This window comes from Aquarana catesbeiana, linkage group LG05 (genome assembly GCF_042186555.1).
Source record: "Aquarana catesbeiana isolate 2022-GZ linkage group LG05, ASM4218655v1, whole genome shotgun sequence".
Lineage (NCBI taxonomy): Eukaryota > Metazoa > Chordata > Amphibia > Anura > Ranidae > Aquarana > Aquarana catesbeiana.
Window position 1 is genome coordinate 301,668,546 of NC_133328.1, and position 23,840 is coordinate 301,692,385.

Sequence of the window (23,840 nt, forward strand, 5' to 3'; positions counted from 1 at the left end):
ATCTCTCAAATTCACTTGTACATAATTTTTGATATATAGATATACCCCTCCCCCTTTTTTACCCTCTCTATCCCTGCGATATAGGGAATACCCTTGAATGGTTGCCAGCCAATCATGAGAGCTGTTGAACCAAGCCGCTGTAATTCCTACAAAATATAAATCCTCCTCGTACAACAGTAGCTCTAGTTATCCCATCTTGTCTGCCAGACTCCTGGCATTGGTGAACATGCCACGTAGTTTAGACCGGTTGCATATTATCTCCTTATTGGGTGTTCTGAGGTTGCAAATAGGACTTGTTACTATACTTACCTCGGATTTAGTTGCTTTAGTCAACCTACCCCCTAATACTACCCTCTGGAATATGTTCATATATGTAATAAGTTAGAAACTTACCACACAGCAAATTTCACTGCATTTATGTCTTCCACACTGGCGTTTCTTGTTGCAACGCTTGTCACAAATGAATGTAAAGTCTCCTACAATGAAAATTTTCAATAAATGAAAAGGTCTAGGTGTCTTTGTAATATAATTTAGAAAAAAAAATTAAATATCAGAATCCTGTTCTATTGTTAAGATTGCAACTAATATACATTTAGAAACGAATCAGTACAGCAGACATGCAAACACACATTCTTGCCAAAAACTTGGACAAACTCTGAAAATTGGTTTTCTGCAGGCCATCTGTAATTATTACATCACAGCAATGGCTCCAAACTCATCAGCTTGTGGGATGCTTCTCAATGGATAGTTAGTAATCACAGCAGGTAAATCCTGCTCAGCAACTGGCATGCTCCATACAATGTTCAGCCAAATTCAAAAAGCTCCAAAAAGGATGCAGAGCCAAATTCATAACAAGATACATATTTGAGAACATCGATAGAAAAAGTAATACATATCATAAAATTTTTTTGTTTTTTCAAACACTGACAACCAGAAATAGATTCTAAAGCTAAAACAAAATACTTAAAGTTATTTACATTAATTAGAATTAAAAAAAAAAAAATGACTGCATGTAGTACAGTATACACCTTTTATTTAGTTTGTAGTATATGCACCAGCATTCACAGCCCTGAGTTTGAGTGGCTAGGGTCCTTAAAATTGGACGATGTGAGGGCAAATCTGGACACACTGGCAAATTTGTTCATTACAGCCAAACTGTAAGAATCAGAGGAATTACTGCCAACATGATCCTGCGAACATTCATGGTAGAAGTCTTAGTGCCAGAAAAGCCAGGACCAGCAGCCAGAACTTTGGTAAAAAATAAATACATCCCTATAACAATAACTTGGAGATTACCCAAATTCACAAAGGTGGTTCACACTGCCGATCCCCTATCTTCTGGATGTGGACTGTTTCTCGGTGTCCTCACATCCAAGGCTTTGGAGCCTGCTCTGATCTTAATGACCTCAGGACCCTAGACCGCTAGAGTGCGGAGGGTGCAGAAGTTGCAGGGGCCAGTCTAGCTACGGAGGATGAGGTATAATGCATTTCTTTTTATTGCTTCTCTAGATCAGGGGTCCCCAAACTCTTTAAACAAAGAGCCAGTTTACTTTCAGACTTTAGGGGTGGCCGGACTACAGCCAGTGGGAGTAAACAATGCCCCAACATTGGTGTCAGTGGGAGGCATAGTGTTACATTGCTAGTGTTAGTGGGAGGCATAGTGCCCTTTCAATGGTGTCACTTGGAAGAATTGTTGATGTCAGCAACAGGAATTACTCCCCATGGTTGGTGTCAGTGGATGGAATAGTGCCCCAAGAGACGAATAAAGGCAAGCAAAGGGCCACATCCATCCCCCCAAGCCACAGTTTGGAGACCTCTTTTTTAAACGATCAATTAATCCTTGCAGTGCAGAATCATTTTTTACTTGCCCAGAGACATGAAAGTCTGTTTTTGTTGGTCAATATATACAAAAAAAAAAAAAAAGTAAAAATGTAATCCAATGTGCTTTATTTATGACATGAATACTACAAATGTGGTGAATACTTTTCATAGAAACTGTTTTACTATACTGTATATATGCTTTAATTTATCTATTAAAACTTCTGCTTTTAATTCTACATTCAAAAGTCTGACTGTGGAATAAAGAGGAACCAATAGCCTCTGCAAATAGTGCAAAAAAGATTATAAACTGTGGTTTGACAAAATATTAACGTATACTTGTGCTTTGTTGAGTGTAATTTGAAAGAGCAGGCATTCTGTACTTGTAGTTCTATAAAAGGCAGGAGAAATGCAAGAATAGTATGCTGGAACTTATAAGGCTGGGTTCACACCATCTTCGCATGCTGCCCACAGTAGGGGTCCGGTGCATCCCTGTTCACCGTTTCAGGTCCGATTTCAGCCTGACTTTTTGGCTGAATTCGGACCTGAAAAAAAACGGACTAAACGACACACAGGACCCCTGTGCAAATTCGCACCAGAGCCTCTTCGGAAATATGTTAACCAGCTCCAGAGAGAGCCGGTCAAAATCTCCAGCTATTGAGAATTGGATGCGGGGAATCTGCATCCAATTCACAATAGTGTGAACCCAGCCTAAAGCTACAGTTTTCAGGGACATACTGTAGCAGGGCCTGCTAAAACTTAGTTCCAAAGACACAGGACAAGATGGCAGTTAGGTATGCTGTAAACATATGTATAAGCAGTGATATACAGTACACCGCATCTCCAAGTTGTACATGGTGTTTTTTTTTTTACAATCGCAACATTTTAGTAGAGGTCGACCGATATGGGTTTTTCTCTGGCCGATGCCGATATTTAGAAATCTCGGTGGCCGATGGCCGATATGTGATGCCGATTTTTTTGGGCCGATATATTAGGCCGATTTTTTTTTTCTTTTTTTTTTTCCTCCATCTCATAAAATTTAACAGTTAGACCCCTTTCACACTGGGGCGTTTTTCAGGCGCTTTTGGGCTAAAAATAGCGCCTGTAAAGTGCCTGTAAAACGTCTTCCCTGCAGTCTCAGTGTGATATCCCGAGTGCTGTCACACTGAGGCGATGCGCTGGCAGGATGTTAAAAAAACAGTACTGCAAGCAGCATCTTTGGAGCGGTGTATACCACCACTCCTGCCCATTGAAATGAATGCGCACTGCTGCCAAAGCGCCTGCAAAGCGTTTCGGCAGCGGCGCTTCAGGGGCGCATTTAACCCCTTCCTCGGCTGCTAGCTGGGTTATAAGCTCCCCGCTAGCAGCCGAATAGCGCCGCTAAAATGACGGTAAAGCGCTGCTAAAACTAGCAGCGTTTTACCGTCAACGCATGCCCGCTGCAGTGTGAAAGCAACCTAAAGTGATAGAGAAAATTTTTTACATTTAAACATTTATTAAACAAAACAAACCTCCAATCAGTTCACTTGTATGTAGAATTTAGATAAAAAAAAAAAAATATAAAAAAAAACTATATCTTAAAAATAAATACACAAAAACAGGTAATCAAAACTTTTGGACGAAAAAAAATGGGCTAACTTTACTGCTTAGTTTTTTTTGTAAATTTATTAGTGTATTTTTAAAAAGAAAAAATTGCGTTTGAAAGACCGCTGCGCAAATACCGTGTGACATAAAATATTGCAACAACCGCTATTTTATTCCCTAGGGTCTCTGCTAAAAAAAAAATATATAATGTTTGGGGGTTCTAAGTGATTTTCCAGCAGAAAATACAGGATTTTTACTTGTAAGCAACGAGGGTCAGAAAATATTTAGTCTTTAAATGGTTAAACTGAGAACTTCTACAGGAGTTCAGCTCATTCAGAAGTGTAAACATTGTATCAATTCAGGTTCTTTTTATCAGATTTGGCAGGCTGCCCAGAGAGGGGGAGAAGTCGCTTCAGAGAAGAATACAGGCAACTTGTATTGACTTCAGAAGTCATTTGCAAGTCCGCTGCACAATCGGCCGATGCCGATTAAGAAAAAAACGTCAAATATCGCCCGATATATCGGTCGACCTCTACATTTTAGTGTGTCCAAGTTTACAGAAATTGCCGCCAAATACAACCAGCTAATAAACAATTCACCGGTACATTATTAGTGAACAAAATTCTGCTCAAGCCTGTCTACCAGGATTCAGGTATTCCGCCACTGGATGCAACCACCTTGCATTTCGCATTGCATGCAGCACATCAAAGACATAGCTGCTTTTATTTTTGCACATCTAGGCAATAACCATCTCACACAACAAATATCAGTTTCTCTCACAAGTTTTGGTATTGAAATGGTGCAGATGTCATAACTAAATAAAGCCCCCTACTCCATAACAGGTATGAGCTTGGTTCAGTCTGAACTTGGTCCAAACCCACTTTGGTAGAACTTGTGGGAAGCTGTCACATGATTACATCCCCACCAGCCCAATCAGTCGGTCCCAAGACCTAACATGGTCTCATGGCCAAATCAGTTCATGACATTGATCAAATATGGTCAATGCGGTCATGAGCATCCCTGTCTCTTTGCATACAAGCACCTACAGTGAGGGAAAAAAAGTATTTGATCCCCTGCTGATTTTGTACGTTTGCCCACTGGCAAAGAAATGATCAGTCTAGAATTTTAATGGTAGGTTTATTTTAAAAGTGAGACAGAAGAACAAAAATATCCAGAAAAACGCATTTCAAAAAAGTTTTATAAATTGATTTGCATTTTAATGAGTGAAATAAGTATTTGATCCCCTATCAATCAGCAATATTTTTGGCTCCAGGCTCTTCTATACAGGTAATGAGCTGAGATTAGGAGCACTCTCTTAAAAGGGAGTGCTTCTAATCTCAGCTTGTTACCTGTATAAAAAAAAACACCTGTCCACAGAAGCAATCGATCAGATGCCAATCTCTCCACTATGTCCAAGAATACCTGAATCCTGGTAGACAGGCCCCTCACTGTACAAGGCAGGGAATACCCTGGCCACAGCTGATTGGGCTAGTGGGGAAGTGATAGTAGATATAACCAAGTAAACCAACCCTGGTCTTGTATGTTAATATCCATTTCAGTTTCTTACCTTCATTCTGTATCAGCACACAGGGGACTTCCTGTGAAAAAGTGAAATGTTACAAATGTTATAGAATCCTTTAAAACAAAACTACTGTACTGAATAAGAAACACTACTGAATCACAACACCCCCCTACAGGAGTGCCCTCTGCCCCCCTCACATCACCCCCCACTGTAGTGTCCTCTGCCCCCCTGTGGCAATAGCAGTTCCCTTTGCCACCCAAAGTAGTGTCCTTGGTCTATATATTTAGCATTTTTCTCCTTTAAGCCTAGCATTGTAAAATCACAAACAAAATTAACATACCAAAATTATACATTTTATATATTTGGAATGAACAAAAACGAGGTAATAAAACTCAAATAATTTCATTGTTTCAGCCTACATGCACATAGTTCTTTAAAAAATGCATTAGCTGGCTCCTCTGGACCTCTCCCATAGCCTGCAGTACAATTCATGCAAATGTACACATTTACTGCCATGTTTTAACTTCGCTCTGTGCCATTTACGTGCCAACTCCTTCTAAATAACATACTACAATGCCAAAAGTATGTGGACAGCTCTCAAATATGGAGTTCAGGTATTCAAAGCATAAAAAGTCATTTTAGACAGCTGTGAGATTTCTTATGCAAACCGTTTGGGGAAAGCCCTTCAGTGTCCCAACATGACTGTGCCCCTGTGCACAAAGCCATGTCCATAAAAGGCATTGTTGGAAGTGTAAAAGAAATGTGTAAATATTGCACTGTCCTGTGGAAAAAATTAGATAAGCGGCTAACACAACAAGTGATCTAATCTTGCAAGGAAAATGTGGTATAGAAAAGTGCTGCGCTAAAAAATGTGAAAGTAGTTAGTGAAACTATTTCGTGTAATGTAACAAGTAATGCTTGTCAAGGCATAAGATCCGTAAGCATGTAATAACATATGGTCAACATTCTTATTTATATAAACTGAGTCCATATACAGGTGACACACAGAATTGTGGCACATATATACTCGGTGTTCTTAATTACATAGACTGAGTCTGTAAGAAGGTGACGTTCAAAAAATTGTGATACACCAAAAAATGTGAAGTTAAGAATAAAGTGTTGATAGAAGATCCACCACCGCTCTTATAGGAGGGCTACCAAAGAGATTGGACACAGATGGGCATACGCCCACTGAGTCAATCGAGATTGTAAAGTGGGGATCCTTGATGGTAGCTGTTGTAAATAACGCAATTCCAGGTAGCACGGGTACTTGCTAGGGTATATTTGGTAAAAGGGCAGGTCCAATCAGGCATCCAAAATATATGTGGAAGGAATGTGAAAGCACATAGCGTAATACTGTATAAAAAGCTTAAAGCATATTTATTGAAGGTAAAAAACACTCGCATGTGTTGAAAATAAAAAAGCGCTTGGTATAAAGATGGTATGGCAGTGTCATTGGGGTGTCAGCAATCCATCCCCCTTTTGGACGCGTTGATTCTTGATTCTGCAAAAAAGTCGTGGTAGCAACTGAATAGAGGGGAATGCATAGATCAGTGAGAACTGATCCCATGGGGTCACCAACGCATCTGTTCCGCATGCGAGTGGATCCCTTGTCCTGGACACAAAGCTGACTAACTTCATGTTGAATCTGGACGCTAGAAGATCTAGGTCTGGAGTCCCCCATCTTTGGCAAACAGCCCGAAAAATGTCAGGGTAAAGAGACCATTCTCCCGGGAATAACTGGAGACTCAAGTAATCTGCCTGCCAATTCTCTACTCCCGGAATGAAGACTGCTGATAGGCACAGAACATTCCTTTCTGCCCAAGTTTAGAATATGGTTCACCTCTCTCTGCGCTGAGAGACTCTTGGTGCCCCCTTGGTGATTGATATAGGCCACAGCGGTGGCATTGTCAGATTGGAACCTGACAGGCCAATCCCTTAACCTGGAAGTCCAGGCCTTCAGAGCCAGACACACTGCCTGAATCTCTAGGATGTTGATGGGCAAGGCTCTTTCGGTTCTTGACCACTGTCCCTGGACAGTCTTTTCTCTAGTACTGCTCCCCAGCCAGAAAGGCTGGCATCTGTCGTTACTACTTTCCAGATAATTGGTTTAAAGGATTTTTTCCTTTCAGCAGATTCTGGGTTAGTAACCACCAACTGAGGCTTTGGGACACCCTTGGGTACAGCCACATTGGCAAGTCCAACGTTTTGATTGTTTTGTTCCAAGCAGACAGGATACTGTTTTGCAACAGCCTCGAATGGAACTGGGCATCTTTCCTAACAATCTCATGTAAAGGCGAATTGAGGGATCTTTTCAACCTGACCATTTGCACCAGCTCTCGCATGGAGTTGATCTTTGCCGGAGGCAAGAACACCTTTTTCTGGACTGTGTCTATGAGCAGGCCCAAATACTCCAGCTTTTTTAACGGTTTTAAGGAAGACTATTCTAGTCTGTGGGGATCTTTATGATCACCCCCCGAGCCAATAATCTGTCTAATGCTTGCAACAGAGGTTGCCTTTTCCCTGGATCTTTGGGAATGTTTGATCTCAGAAAACGAGACGTGGAAATTCCCGAAATTCTAGTTTGTATCCTAGAGATACCGTGGAGATGACCCATCTGTCCTGAATTTCCTTTTGCCAGACTTCTGAGTATTGCAGAAGTCTTCCCCCCACTCTGGCGAAGGGGGGCGCCTCTTCATGATGAGGCTTTAGTATCCTGCTTTACAGATATCCAGGCCCAGGTCTTCTTTTGTGCCTGGGCCTGACCCTGAGGCTTTCCTCTAGAGTCTGACGGCGAAGGACATCGCCACTGCCTAGAGGCGGATGCCCCTGGCGCAGGAGAAAAAGTCAGTTTAAATGAAGGATGTTTATACTTTCTTTTGACTGGCAAAAGTGTACCCTTCCCACTAGAAATCGTTTGGATGCATTTATCCAAATCATCTCCAAATAGTCGCTCCCCATGAAACGGGAAACTAGTCAGAAGACTTTTGCAAGGTTCTTCAGCTGACCAATTTTTCAACCAAAGGGTCCTATGCATGTGTACTAGCACAAGCGCAAGGCGGGATGCCTGGTGAATAGAGTCTTTCATAGCGTCTATGGCAAAACATAATGCCTTTGGTAGTTCGGCCAACTCACGGGCCTGTTGTGCAGGGATCTCCTTAAGGGCCTCTCTGAACTGGTCCTTAAGGGACTGGCAGATGCCTATTGCAGCGACTGCAGGTTGAGTAATGGCCCCTGCTAATGAAAAAGAGGATTTTAACAGGAATTCCAACTTTTATCTGTTGGATCTTTAAGCATTTGCGTATTGTCTATCGGACAAGTTAAACTTTCATTCAAACTGGAAATCGCAACTTCAACTGCTGGTACATTCCATCTTTTGGTGAATTTCTCCTCCATGGGATAGAGAACTGAAAATCTCTTTGGAGGGAGAAAATGCTTATCCGGGTGATCCCATTCAGCATAAATAAGTTTTTCTAGTAATGCATGAACCGGAAACGCATGAAAAGGTCGTCAAGGTTTTAAAGAACCCAAGGAAGAAACCGAACTTTCAGCTGAATCTGTTAGGGGTAGCATGAAAGTGGAACGAACCATCTCCGTAAGAGTTTGTACCATCAATCTCTCAGATTGCGAGGTTGCAAAAGGTTTTCTTCCACAGAGGAATAATCGGCTTGTTTTTCCACGTGATTACCTGAGGGTAATACCTCATCCTATGCCCACTGTTCCCTTGGTAAAGGTTTGAGGTGGGGGAAGGGGATCTAGCATGCTTCCTATCCATTTGGATGGAGGATGCGATTAAAGCCGCTAACCTTCCTTCTAAGCCCTGCAGGGCAGAAGAAAATGCATCTTCAGTCACGTATACAGGAGCTAAAGTGTGAGAAGCAGTTGCACCACCAACAGGTTCCAATGACTCACCCTGGCTTGCCATATCTGGTATCTCTGGAGAGGATGAGAGAGTGTGGAGGCATGACTGGAGTTCCCAGCGCCTGGGGGTGGAATTTTTGGTACCTTTGTGGTAACTCTGGAAGCCACAGTGCTAAGCACAAAAGCAGAGGCACTCTAGTAAAAAGTACTACTTGCTGAGCAATAGTCTAAAATAACAATGGCACCATGAGATCAGCTTGATGCTGAGCAACAATGTATTTCCTGTACTGGAAATGCCTGTATACACCCCTTACATGCCCCAGCGCTCCTGTGTGACAGACTCTTCACTTCAGCTGCTCTGATAGAGACCTTTTGTTATAAGAGTGTCTGCTTTTTATGTAGAAACTTCAGGTGTGAGCCCGATTGGCTTCCTATTGTGTGCGCCTTGTGCTCCACGTGGATGCTGAGTCCCGCACACGGCGCCGCCTGCCTTAGGCCGCGCCCCCTCGAGTGACCCGCCCTCCTCCTTTCAAAATGAACCTTAGCCCGCGCGGGCGGCACGCATTCGGGTCTGCACTACAGCCTGAAGGAGAGGAGGCTGCAGCCACCATCTGGCGCTCCTGGCAGGCTTCCACACTCAGATGGGGCGCAACAAGGTTCTATGTAAAAAGGCAGGTAAAACATAGCAAAAATGTCATTTGGTAATAAAGAAGCCGCCCCGCACCCCTCCGATACGATAAAGAAAAAAATAACGTTACAATGCTTGGCTTGCTACAACTCCTGCTTCACATGTCCAACCACATCCAAACAAAATGTTTGTTACTCAGTAATAAACTTGCCTATAGCACTCCCTTGCCTATAGCACTTCGTGTTCTCAGACTACTCACGTTGGAAACTTGTTTAACCACTTGCTAACAGGGCACTTAAAACCCCTTCTTGCCCAGACCAATTTTCAGCGTCAGCGCTGTCACTCTTTGAATGACAATTGCGTAGTCATGCTACAGTGTACCCAAATTAAATTTTGGTCATTTTTTTTTTCAAACCGCTAGAGCTTTCTCTTGGTGATATTTAATTGCTGCTGGGTTTTTTATATTTTTTTATAATATGTATATATTATGTATATACATATATTTATGTTTTATAGTATGTTATAAAATTTTAAAAACAGGTCATTTTTCTCCTTCACTGATGGGCACTGATAGGGTGCGCTGATGGGAGGCAATGATGATCACTGATGGGCACTGGTATGCAGCACTGATGAGACACTGATGGGCATTCATTGGCAGCACTGGTGGGCAGTGATGGGTGGCACTGGTGGGTGGCACAGTGGGGACTGGCAGCGGACACTGGTGAGCACAGAAAATGCAGCCATGGCTTTCTGTGTGAGGGACCGATGTCCCTCTGACAGAAGCCGGTGATCGGCTTTTTTCTCCCCTCACGCTGACAGCGTGAGGAAAAAAACAAAACAAAACACACCACACAGATTACGAAGCTTCTATTCACATCACGTGATCAGCGATCACGTGGTAAGGGGCCCGGGATCGAACCCTTACTCGGATCTGTGATCAGCCAAGTCTCATAGACTCGGTGATCACAGAGCGCACCGCGCAGACAGCTCTTGCTTGGGAGGACGTCCATGGATGCCATCCCCACAATTAAGGCCCATGCTGTGCCGTCTTTTGGCTATAGTGCAGGCGGCAAGTAGTTAAGTGAATCTTTCCTCCTTTATGAATCCATTTTGCTTGGCTATTGTTATCTGCACCCCTAGATTAGCTGTTGTACAGTATTGTGCAAAATCTTACACACAGGACGGGCTCTGTTGGAGTCCGCCTGGTCAGTGGTCAGTGGGGAATCTGTCCGCTGAGCAAGTGGATGGCCGGTCCATGTCTGCTCCGCTTATGCAAATTGGACAGACACAGCTCGCTCTCCTCCATGGGCAGTCGGATGTAAACAGGCCGCCTGTTCATTTACACCCGACTGCCATCCAATCCGACCTGCCAGGTGGATGGGGAACGGATTTCCATCCATTGGTTTTTAGTGGACTGGATTGGATGAAGGCAGGAGTAAAAACGGGACATGTCCGTTTACATCCACCACTCCATTGGGGAAACTGGAAGGTCCAATTAGGTACGCCTGAAAGACTGACAGGCGGAACCGATCGGTCCCCTAGTGTGAAAGGGGCCTTAGTGCTTTATAAAGAATTATAAACAAGAGGAATATTAATAGTAAAAAATCTTTCTGTAAATCATAATCCAGTATTTCTGAAAATATGTAATCTCCTACTTTACGTATCTATATCTATATATTTGAATTTTCCAGGTTGAATTCTCCTCCCACCACATGGCAGACTACAGACATTTATATTACTATGGATCTTCTGCGATTTGATTTTGCAATAAAGTACAAAAGTAGATTGACAAACTGCATACCTTTGTTCTGAAGCCACATCTGCAAGATATATTAGATGTGCGAGTACAGGGGCCACATTCTCCTTCATGACAGAGGTTCTCACATGTGTGAATGAAATCTAGACAATGCAAAATAAAAAAAAAAATTCTCTGCATTAACAGCTTGAGAAAACCCCCCCTTTTTTTAATCAAGGTATAAACATAGTTTAAAGTTCCCCATACATGCAAACACAAAAGCCTTTTCAGTTTTGACCAGTGTGGGTGGGGAGGGACACCGATATACATTTCTTTAAAATTATTAATTTGCACTTATAGCCAAGGGCTTTGTAAAGTTCCTGCTTGATGTACTGTATAAAATTTGAGAACTAGCTCACTCTGCAACTGCTCTGAGATGGAGTGTTTGCATTTAGCCTTTTAGTACAAAATGAAATATTAAAAAAGATAAAAAAAAACAAACACACACAACACACTTTTTAATACTAAGCACCTTTGGGTGTATAGAACATCAAACCTGGTTCTACTTACCATGAGAACTACAAGGAAGGGGCTTTCCACAGGTCTTCCCACAAGATGGTATGGGATCTGTGCAAGTTTTCCGGTCCACACAACCGAGCTCCAGCAATTTACTTAAAGGAGTTTGTCCACATGGACAAAAACGTACAATTTGGGGAAGTCGAGGACAAGGCTGGCAAGGCTGAGGGTGGCAGACTTCATTACATCCATGTTTACCACAGTTTAGTTTTCTGGGTTCAGCAAATATAGAGATTGAAAAAAAATAAAATTAAACCATTAAAACTTTATACATTTAGTCAGCACTGGCAAAACAGTAAAAGGGCTAATTGACATGGGTACAGAGACCTGTACAGAGTGAAGAGCCATTTATGCATCCAAAGCAGCATGGTGCAGCCTGGAGGCAGCCTGGGTTCATCAATAAAAATATGGTCTGTACAGACACTGTATGTGTCTGAGGCTGTGCACCCATTCGTGCACACTTGTCAAATCCAGATGTGTGCGGCGAGTTCCTACAGCTGCTGCGTCTCCACTAACTACATACACACAGCTCTGTGCTGCTGTGAATGCATAAACAAACTACTATTCATGCTATACAGGCCACTACACCCGTGTTATTTATCAAGCTACAATAGCACATAAAAGTGACCTTGTTATTCATTTTGCTATCCCATCTAACAGTTTCTACACATTAAACTGTCATAAGCGCTTTATCACTTCCTCTCCCATATCACAGCTCTTAAGCAGTTCCTAGATAGCAGAGACTATAAAAAGGTAAACAGTGAAACTGTATATAAAGAGACTCTCTTTAGATTTGCAGAGTCCCTGTGCATTAAGGCCTGGTTCACAGTGGTGCGATTTCAGATGCATCTTGAGCAGCACAGAATTGCATGACAAGGGAAATCAAATCACATTGTTTTCAATGATGTTCATTCACATCAATGTTACTCAGCACAGAGTGATTTTGAAAAAGGGTTCCTGTACTACATTCTAGTGTGCTTTTGGCATCATAGAAATTGTACAAGCCCTAAGTTGCGTCCAAGTAGAACTATATAAATCGCACTAAAAGTTGGATCAGAATCGTATCACAGCAGTGTGAATCTAGGCTTAGTCTGACATCAATCAGCCTTTCATGACTTGCTTGAATTTTTTTTCTAGTTGCTGATGGTTCACTGTCATACCATAGCAGAGTGAGCTGTCAGGCAATATAAAAAAAAAAAAAATAAATAATAATAATTACAGCCTATCTGTAAAACAAAAGAAGCTATCATTTTATCTAGAAAGACCTATTTTATGGGGTTGCAAAAAGCAGAGGCAAGTGTAACTAAAGTGGCCTCCCTTGCAATATTAGCCATCGAAAAAAATAAATAAAAAGTCTAATTTTAATTTAACAAAAACCAACAAGTAAAATGTGTCGATTGCAGAGTTTTTCACAGATTTACCTTTTTCCCCAGTGAAGTTGCTTTTTGAAATCTGCTTTTTGAAAGTGACTTAATAACTCTTTCCAAAGAAACAACTCATCTGCTTATTTTGCTACAGTTATAAAATATAACTGTGACCTAAAAGTAAGGCCCCTTTCACACGATCGGACCTTTCAGGTCCGCCTGACGGTGGACCTGAACGGGTGCTCCATGTTAGTCTATGGAGCGTCGGATGTCAGCGGAGACATGTCCGCTGACATCCGACCCCGTCCAATCCGCTACAAGCAGACGGATGGCTCTACGTCCAGGTCCGTCGCTGGCTCGGATCGGGTGAGATCTGATGAAAACGGACAGGCTGTCCGTTTTCATCCGATCCCTCCATAGGCGGCAGCGGCGCCTGACAAGCCCCTCCCCGCTCAGTGAGCAGAGAGGGACCTGTCATCTGCCGGCTCAGCGGAGATCAACGGAGAGATCTCCCACTGAGCCGGCGGACCGAGGCGGGCTCCGTAGAAACGGAGTCCGCCTCATGTGAAAGGGGCCTAAAACCAACATCTTCTATATGACAGTCTAAACAAGTACCAAATTCAGTTACTATGCAATACACACAAGCCTCCTAAAGTAAACAAAACAAAAAAAAAAAATTCCTTTTACTATGACTGTGCCAAATCCTTCACTACTTTACCTCCGGACTAATTTTGTATTCTTTGCATTTTGGGCTAGAAAATGACTTTAAAAGCGGAGTTCCGCCGAAAAAAATAAATAAATAAAAGTCAGCAGCTACAAAAAGTGTAGCTGCTGACTTTTAAATAATCGGACACTCACCTGTCCCATGGTCCAGCGGTGCAGGCGTACGCCCCGCTCCTCTCCCCCTCCTCTCCACGGCACCGGCATTCTTACTGTGGGCATGCACTGTACATGCGTGAGCCACGCTGCAAAATGGCCAGGCAACCTTTTGGGACCTGTGACATTGCAGGAAGGGAGAGGGAGAGGTGATAATTACATGCTGGATGTGGCATGTCAGGGGGTCACTATCACATAAAACGGAAGTTCCATTGTTGGGTGGAACTTCACTTTAAAAGACCCAAAAATATTTTCTAAAAGCAGGAGGCCCTGTACAATAAAAAAAAAAGGGGGGAGGTTCTGTCAAGCCTCAAAATTGTATGCACATGCAACATGGCAAAAGAGGACTCAGATACCTGTCACAGATGTCTACTAGAGGTCAGCAAATACAAGGCTTGAATACACCCAATGCTGTCATTAATCCTTTCTTAAATGTGGCAAGGAGATTTGCAGTATAAATGCATAAAATTCTGCCAATAACTTGCTTGATCCTCTTACATGATAACTTCTCTTACATGGTTTAAGATAAACAATCAGGACATGGCACCTAGCAGTTTAGCTTACTTGCCACAGTGCTTCTGACAGGAGAAGTTTCCAAAGCCATCATAGTTATCCTTGTCTGTTCCGCATGACACATCTCTTGAGTTTCCACCACAGTAGCAAGCTGGAAGATGTAAAGAAAATAAGATTTGCTGGAAAACTCAAGTACAAATCAAATCCAACAACTGTAAAAAGGTGAACATTTTTTCCACTGCCACACAGCAAGAAACCTGGAAAATTGACTAGAAGAATGTGCCAGTCGCTGCAGGTGAATTTTCCTTGTGCATGCATTTGAAACGATCAATTCACCTGCAGTGAATGTTTCATGAATGTCAGATTCACTTCTTTTAAATGTATTCATTTTATTTTGTAAATGAACACAAGTGACATTCATTTAAGCTAGGAATGTGTGCAACACACATTGCAGTATATGGATCGTGGTGGTTTTGCAGTACTTTAAATACAGAGCAACCTATAGAGCAGTGATGGCGAACCTTGGCACCCCAGATGTTTTGGAACTACATTTCCTTTGATGCTCATGCACTCTGCAATCTAGTTGAGCATCATGGGAAATGTAGTTCCAAAACATCTGGAGTGCCAAGGTTTGCCATCACTGCTCTATAGAGTGTGGCAGTAAAGAATATATAGTGTACAGTGCAGATTATGGAGCGTAGCATTTCAGACTTGGTTGTGCCATTGTGTGCAACCCGCATCGGTGAGTAGAATGGGGTAGCACTGAGAATACAATTTACCACGCAGAGTTTGAGATTTCACAATCCAGAGTTTGAATGTTTCAGGGAGTGTGGCACTTCAGACTAATTTAATAGTCCAGACTATAGAACATATGGCACAAAGTATCAACAGCGGCAGTCCACAGTGTGTAACAATCAGTGCGATACATGTGTGGAGGTCCAGAGTATGTAATGTAGTGTATGGCGTTTGTCTTCTGAACTCCTCCCTAAGCAACTTATCTCAATTCAACCTCAAGCAGAAGAAAAAAATAAATAAATAAATAAAAACACAATTTATTCCTCTGGATAGTATACAAGTTGATGCCACATGAATTCTCCATTGGGCCCTGAATACAAGAAGTGCTAAAATTTTTCAGCAGAAAAAGGCTGCTGTGGCTTATATTTATGTTTTTTTTTCTGCTAGTATAATTACCCTGTGTATAATCATGTCACAATGTGCACAATCCAGTCAACTCATTTCTTTGTCTCTTGGATAACGTTCAAAATGCCTTCCTGGTGGATGGCATTTGAGAGCATTGTTCCGTCTCCCAAAATTGCTTATTGCACAGAATGTGGTGTGACAGAAGATGCTAGCAAGGACTTTTAGTCCATTTTATGTGCTACCACAGTGGCTAAGTAGTTAGCACTTCCACCTGGTAGCACTGGGGTTGTTGGTTCGAACCCCAACCACGGTACTATCTGCCTAGAGCTTGCATGTTCTCCCTGTGCCTGCGCGGGATTCCTTTGCGTGCTCCGGTTTCCTCCCACACTGAAAAAAACATGCTGGTAGGTTAATTGGTTCCTAGCCAAACTGGCCCTAGTAAATGTATGTATACAATTTTGAGAGTTAGGGACCTTTGATTATAAGCTCCCTGAGGGCAGGGACTTATGTGAATGTATACTATATGTAAAGTTCTACCCAAATTGACAGCACTATACAAGTACCTGTAATAAATAGATAATTTCTTTCCTAGAAAGCAGAGTCGTGTGGAGTTACATGGTCTCTAAATGCCACTGTACCTAGGACAGTGGTTCTCAACCTGTCTAGTGCCGTGACCCCTTGATAAAATTTCCAAAGCTGTGGGGACCCCTAACAGTAAAATGATTTGCGTAGTGTGGGTTGTCATCACCCAAGGCAAGACAAGTCATTTGCACCCCTAACCCACGGACATTTAGCGCTCCCCGAGTCCCTTCCACAGTATTAAAACCGCTTATGGTGCATTTTAGAATATACTACTCTCTTTGTTCTCCTTTCTTTCCCTTTTATCTTGCTCTATCCTAATTTCTTGTTTTTTTTCCCCTATCCCTCTCTCTAGCTGTCTTTCTTGTTCTTTCTCTTATTCTTTCTCTCCCTTTTTCTTTGTTCCTCACCCTCTTTTCCTCTCCCTTCCATGTATTCTCTTTTTATTCCTTCTCTTACTTCTTGGGGGGGGGGGAGATGGGATGAGTGGCAGTGCTGGTGGGGAGTTGTAATCAGCCAAATTAGGTGCTCTTGATCAAGGTCACCTGCTGATCTGAGAACTGTAGTGGGGACTTTTAATGGCAACTATAATCCCAGGTAGTGTTACTCACTGTGTCTCAGACTTTGTGGTGTCTCATAGCAGTGACAACTATGCCAAAATCAGGAGATAGAGTCTTCTCCAGATGCTCCCACTTCACATTCCTGACCAGTCAGCTGACCTCTAGTTTCTGTCCCCCAGCCATCCCGTGAATTGAATGGGCGGCGGCGAAGAGGCTGACTGGGCGGCCGCGGGCTCCAGGAACAGCCCAGCTGGGCGGCCACAGGCACCAGGGACAGCCCTACTGGGTGGCCGAAAAAAAGGCTGGGAGAGCGGTGTGGGCTTCAGGAACAGCCCAGGATTCGGTGACCCCTGGCAAATCATCATTCGACCCCCAGGTTTAGAACCACTGACCTAGGAGAAAGAAATCTACTGACTAAAAAGAGTTAAACGCTTTTTTATAACCCCTCTCTAAGCTGCTGCCTGCCACCCATATACAGTATCTCACAAAAGTGAGTACACCCCTCACGTTTTTGTAAATATTTTATTATATCTTTTCATGTGACAACAATGAAGAAATGACACTTTGCTACAATGTAAAGTAGTGAGCATACAGCTTGTATAAAAAACAGTGTAAATTTGCTGTCCCCTTAAAAAAACCTCACACAACCATTAATGTCTAAACCGCTGGCAACAAAATTGAGTACACCCCTAAGTGAAAATGTCCAAATTGCACCCAAAGTGTCAATATTTTGTGTGGCCACCATTATTTTCCAGCACTGCCTTAACCCTCTTGAGCATTGAGTTCACCAGAGCTTTACAGGTTGCCACCATAGTCTTCTTCCACTCCTCCATGAGGACATCACAGAGCTGGTGGATGTTAGAGACTTTGCGCTCCTCCACCTTCCATTTGAGGATGCCCCACAGATGCTCAACAGGGTTTAAGTCTGGAGACATGATTGGCCAATCCATCACTTTTACCCTCAGCTTTTTTTAGCAAGGCAGTGGTCATCTTAGAGGTGTGTTTGGGGTCGTTATGTTGGAATACTGCCCTGCAGCCAAGTCTCCGAAGGGGGGGGGGGGGGGGGGGGAATCATGCTTTGCATCAGTATGTCACAGTACATGTTGGCATTCATGGTTCTCTCAATGAACTGTAGCTCCCCAGTGCCGGCAGCACTCATGCAGCCTCAGACCATGACACTCCCACCACCATGCTTGAATGTAGGAAAGACACACTTGTCTTTGTACTCACCTGGTTGCCACCACACATGCTTGACACCATCTGAAGCAAATAAGTTTATCTTGGTCTCATCAGACCACAGGACATGGTTCCAGTCTTTAGTCTGCGTGTCTTCAGCAAACTGCGGGCTTTCTTGTGCATCTTCTTTAGAAAAGGCTTCCTTCTGGGACGAGAGCCATGCAGACCAATTTGATGCAGTGCGCGGTGTATGGTCTGAGCACTGACAGGCTGACCCCCACCCCTTCAACTTCTGAAGCAATGCTGCCAGCACTCATACGTCTTTTTCCCAAAGACAACCCCTGGATATGACGCTGAGCACGTGCACTCAACTGCTTTGGTCGACCATGGCGAGGCCTGCTCTGAGTGGAACCTGTCCTGTTAAACCGCTGTATGGTCTTGGCCACCATGCTGCTGCTCAGTTTCAGGGTCTTGGCAATCTTCTTATAGCCTAGGCCAGTGATGGCGAACCTTGGCACCCCAGATGTTTTAGAACTATATTTCCCATGATGGCCATGCACTCTGCAATGTAGTGGAGCATCATGGGAAATGTAGTTGCAAAACATCTGGGGTGCCAAGGTTCGTCATCACTGGCCTAGGCCATCTTTAGGTAGAGCAACAATTCTTTTTTTCAGATCCTCAGAGTTCTTTGCCATGAGGTGCCATGTTGAACTTCCAGTGACCAGTATGAGATAGTGAGAGCGATAACACCAAAATTTAATAAACCTGCTCCCCATTTACACCTGAAACCTTGCAACACTAAATGAGTCACATGACACTGGGGAGGGGAAATGGCTAATTGGGCCCAATTTGGACATTTTCACTTAGGCGACTTTCACACTGGGGCGGTGAAGGCATCGGCGGTAAAGCTCCTCTAGTTTTAGCTCCGCTTTTCAGCCGCTAGAGGGGCACTAAACCGCCCCAAAGATGCTGCTTGCAGGACTTTTTCTAACGTCCCACAAGCACACGGCTTTAGTGTAAAAGCACTCGGGGTTAGGGGTGTACTCACTTTTATTGCCAGCGGTTTAGACATTAATGGCTGTGTGTTGAGTCATTTTGAGGGGACAGCAAATTTACACTGTTATACATGCTGTCCACTGATTACTTTACATTGTAGAGCAAACTCATTTCTTCAGTGTTGTCACATGAAAAGATATAATACAAATTTTTACAAAAATGTGAGGGGTGTACTCGCTTTTGTGACAGTGTGTAATATATATATTTTTTTTTTTAATTAGATTGTTAGAGGTTTCCATCCTCAAGTGTCCACGTGGACACTTCCTATTCACTGTCAAGTGTTGGGGTCCTCTCAGGATCCAGAAGCGGTATCAAATCTATGACGTTAGCACAGAGGGGCCATCAGGGACCGTTTGCTGCATGTACATTTGCAGCATTGGATTACTGGTCCCCTACACCTGGAAACACCACTGGCAATGGAAATGGACAGCAGACTTTGGCCAGTAATACTTTGCCTTAACAAGTTATTTTTTTTGTTTGCCCCGAGATGGCCTTTAAAATGTCACTAGCATAAGTACCTGGAATTGACTTCAAGCGCCCCTCTTCATGAAAAATGAATAGGGTGAATCAACTCCAAATATATCTTGGTCACGTCCTCTACACCCTACTGCACATAGTGGCCGTGATGCTTTGTGATGCCAGTGTAGTGGTCTGTACACTATACATCACAATACACAGCCCCGGAGCGCGTAACCATCTTAATGCTCACGATGACAAGCACTCATTGGTCACCACTGCCCTATGACCGTGCTGACCAATGAGAAACTTCTTCTCAAATGATGTCCCAGAAGAAAGAAGCGCTTCTCACTGGTCAGCATAGTCATATGGATGCGCTGACCAACGAGTGATTGCCATTGCAAGTATTATGATTGATACCCACTCTGGGGCTGTGTATTGCAGTGTACAGACCACTACACCGGTGGCACGGGGCATCACAGCTGCTATGTGCAGCAGGCTCTGGAGGGGTGGCCGGGATATTTCGGTTAGTTCACCTTTTCATTTTTTGTAAAAGGTGAACTTGCCCTTTAATATCGGCCTCTTGAAAATCCCCTATACAGCAACACTACAACTGGGAAAGAAACAGCAGCACTCTCAAATAAATCATGTTCACTACATGCAAATATACAGACAAGTAACATTTTGATAGGAGGAGAGAGCAGAAATGTACTCTTCTCAGCATTTCATTTTTGGATTTAGACTATTGCCTATGGTTCATCGTTGTTCGCAGCAGTGTTATTAAAGAAAAAAATTTTTTTTTCTAATAACAAAAAATGTACCCGCTCTTTGCGTTGGTTTTGGACAGCGCAAACCCGATTCTCCTTTTCTTGGGTCCCCTGCCACCAGAACAAGAAGCTTACTATGGGGCCCCTGAGCAGGCTCGCTCCCAAGCTGCTGCTCTGTGCGTCCATTCACTCACAGAGCCATGGCTCGGCCCCGCCCCTTTCTATCCTCACTGGCTGCGATTGACAGCAGCAGGAGCCAATAGCTCCCCCTGCGGTTTCAGCCAATGAGGGGGGAAGGGTCCCCGGAGAGCCGAGGCTCTTGTGCACATCGCTGGATCGCGATGGGGCTCAGGTAAGTGTTTGGGAGCCTGCTGCACAGAATGCATAAGGGTAAAAAACCTTTAGCCTTTACTACCACTTTAAAGCTACCCATAGAAAATCAGAGGGTGGTGACTCGTAAGAAAACAATTTGATTGGTCAAACAATGTCTCAGCTAACCACCAGGAGCATAAACAAGCACACCCAAATCCTACCAGTGAGAAGGTTAATGTATACAACAGACACGGGAAACTCCTTTTTATTATCTTGGGGGTAAACAGGCTAACAGAGCCAACAAGCCAACAGCAAATTTCCCAAAAGGAAGTTTGGGTTTGCTGCAGGGTGAATGCACCACATACATCAATCTCCAGACCTAACAGATTGTATCCAAATTTGGGCATACAGTATACAATTTCTATGAATTTCAGCATTTATGTCAAACATTAAATATAAAGTGGGATGGTCTTTAATAGTTGGAATGTAAATGGTCAAAGTTTAAGAAGATACAGATTAGCATATAAATACCATAGGGATAAAAGAAACTCCTTTGTATGAAGCAGATTCTTTACACATGTTAAAAAAAATTGACACAATAATGACTAATAAAAGAGTTACATGCTTTTAAATGTTCTGCTGCCATAGAAACGTCTTAATTAGAAATATATGAAATGGTTACATTATGCAGAAAAAAAATTAAAACAATTAACTTTTATTTGATGGTACTCAAAGTAATAACACGTAGTAGTATATGATTTCAGTCAATAATTACAAGATAAAAGCAGAATAAAATCACTTGGTATACGCTTGGCATTTCTTTGTTCATGGAAAAATATAAAAGGGGATTTCAGAAAAGCAGACTAAGGTTCTTACCTTGATGTATAACTTGTTGGCATGGCTGGCATTTCCCAGCATGGCACACCTGATTGCAGCTGTGCTCCCCACAGTTCAACGGATTTCCACAAACATTTGCACAGTGCAAGGTTGAAGACTGCCCACAGCGAACGGACTGGCTGAAAGGAGGACACACTTATTAGAAGAGCTGCTGTTAGATTAGAGCTGAAAATATCTGATCTATTTTTTTCCCCAAGCAAATTAGAAATACTTCCACAAACTGCACCATGTAACGGATGTATTCATTTGTATTTACCTGTTGTGTATTTTGAGTACACAATGTACACCAAAAAAATAAAAAGCGTATGGAAACTATAATAATGAACACCAATTAAGTCCATTCCTGTGTTTTATGCAAGGTTATCTCAAGCAGTCTCATGTTCTTAACTACAGAACATATCCCTGCTTTGTTATGGAGATAAGAGGTTGACGCTTTTTGCAGTCTAACATACCGTACTTCCTGTCCTAGGATGACAACCTGGTTCTCCATAGATAAAAGGAAAGCACAGAAAGTGTGTTACTTGCAGGATCACCAGGTGAAAAAGAAAACCAAATGCAGCCTCCACATCCAACTACTGGTAAGCTGAAAAGTATTCATTTTTGTTTTTTGGGTGTAGGAAGCACAGGGAATAAATTGGGAAGGACTGTCATTTTGAAATGACAAACAGGGTCCCCCGTGTTGTTCTGTGTGCTTAGCTGATAGCGTTAGTTCCAGCAAACTCACAAGTACTTATTTTTTTATTATAATTTGTAAATAAAAAGGATAAGTTCACCTTTTTTAAAAAAAAAGTAAATAAATACACATCTTTTTACAGAGAAAAAAAAAGGGGGGTATTTATTAATTGTTTTGCCATTTGCCTGGAAAGCATTTCAACCTTGATCTGCCATGTAGGACTCCTGCAGATCTGTCAGTGTGTCTGCTTGTACGTTGTACAGGCATTCAGATACACTGATAGGAAGAGACAATGAACCACCTAGAATGCTCAACAGCGCACTGGTAGTTCATTAAGAACTACAAGCAGACAGCCGCAAAGGCTGTTGGTACTTGTAGTTTCCCATTCATGGAACTCTGAATGAATGACACGGCCAGGCAGGCGGAGCCCCGCTTGGCAGCATTTTTTAATTTATTTTTTAAATAGTGACAGCAAGTGGGGGAAGAACTAGATGCAGCAGATCGGGAAGACGCTGCAGGAGTGGGGTGGAACAGGTGGAACATGTAACATGTTCCCAAAGGTGAACTTATCCTTTAACCAACTTTCTGAAGAGTCAGAATAAAAATACACAATTCGGGAAAAAAAATTTATTTTTAAATATCCTCAGAAATTCAAAGTGGCAAATAAAAAGCAAGGTATGAACCCAATAAATCAAGAATATTGGGAAAAGGCCCTTTTTTACTTTCTCAAATGTTATGCAACAAACTTCTTACCAGCTAGTACAGGTGCCCAAGTATCCGCCATACCCCTTACCCCTCATGGCTTGATAGTTGCTGGTGATGCCAAACAGCATTTGGAAATATAACACACTTATGGTGGGAATATCCTCCTATCAAATAATTTGGGGTTCACATCATACAGATTTATGCTAAGGTGACAGGTACTGTAACACCAAATAACCCCATGGTTACCTTATTGTCTACTATTCCTGGCACAATCAGATATATTAGGAAAGAAGTCTTATGCTACTTTTGTAAAAAAAAAAAAAATGAAAGTTATTAACAATACAAATTGTCATTTACTTTAGTCATATGTATCCAACATAGTTACATTAAATTCACTTTATTTTTTGGTTATTTTGTTGAGTAAGAAATTAGGTCTTATGCTACTTTATCACTACTGCCAGAGTGGTCATCCCCTGACACTGGCAATCATCACAGATACTCTCCCTAGCTGAATGAGTTACTGAATTAGATACATTTAGACCCCTTTCACACTGGGGTGCTTTTCAGGAGTTTTTTTTTTGCGCTAAACATAGCGCCTGAAAAGTGCCTCTCAAGCCACCCCAGTGTGAAAGCCTGAGTGCTTTCACACTGGGGTGGTGTGCTTGCAGGACAGGAAAAAAAAAAAAAGTCCTGCAAGCAGCATCTTTGGGGTGGAGCCGGTGCGGTGTAAACACCGCTCCTCCACCGCCTCTGCCATTGAAATCGAGGGCAGCGCTGCTTTTCGGGGGCACTTTTAACCCTTTATTCGTGCCACTAGCGGGGGTTAAAAGCTCCCCGCTAGCGGCCGAAAACCGCCGCTATAACAACGGTAAAGAGCCGCTAAAACTAGCGGCACTTTACCGCCAACGCCGCCCCAATGTGAAAGTAGCCTTATGCATCTTGAACAGTTAGTCATAACAGATTATGACAAATTAAAGAGACATACTTGTTCTTGGGGGGCTGCATGGACGATTGCTCGTCATACTCAAGCGTTCTGAGGACC

General features: G+C 42.7%; 1 protein-coding gene across 1 annotated transcript in view; it reads right to left on the minus strand.

The window, feature by feature from the left end:
• The window catches only part of NFX1 (nuclear transcription factor, X-box binding 1), a 193,673-nt gene that overhangs the window by 104,037 nt on the left and 65,796 nt on the right, over positions 1-23,840 (minus strand). The window contains exons 7-12 of the mRNA XM_073630822.1: positions 21,400-21,539; positions 14,529-14,628; positions 11,719-11,936; positions 11,215-11,312; positions 4,970-5,000; positions 394-476 (exon numbers count right to left, since the gene is read on the minus strand). Of these exons, the coding sequence (XP_073486923.1) occupies positions 394-476; positions 4,970-5,000; positions 11,215-11,312; positions 11,719-11,936; positions 14,529-14,628; positions 21,400-21,539 (670 nt within the window). The remainder of the gene's footprint in view (positions 1-393; positions 477-4,969; positions 5,001-11,214; positions 11,313-11,718; positions 11,937-14,528; positions 14,629-21,399; positions 21,540-23,840) is intronic.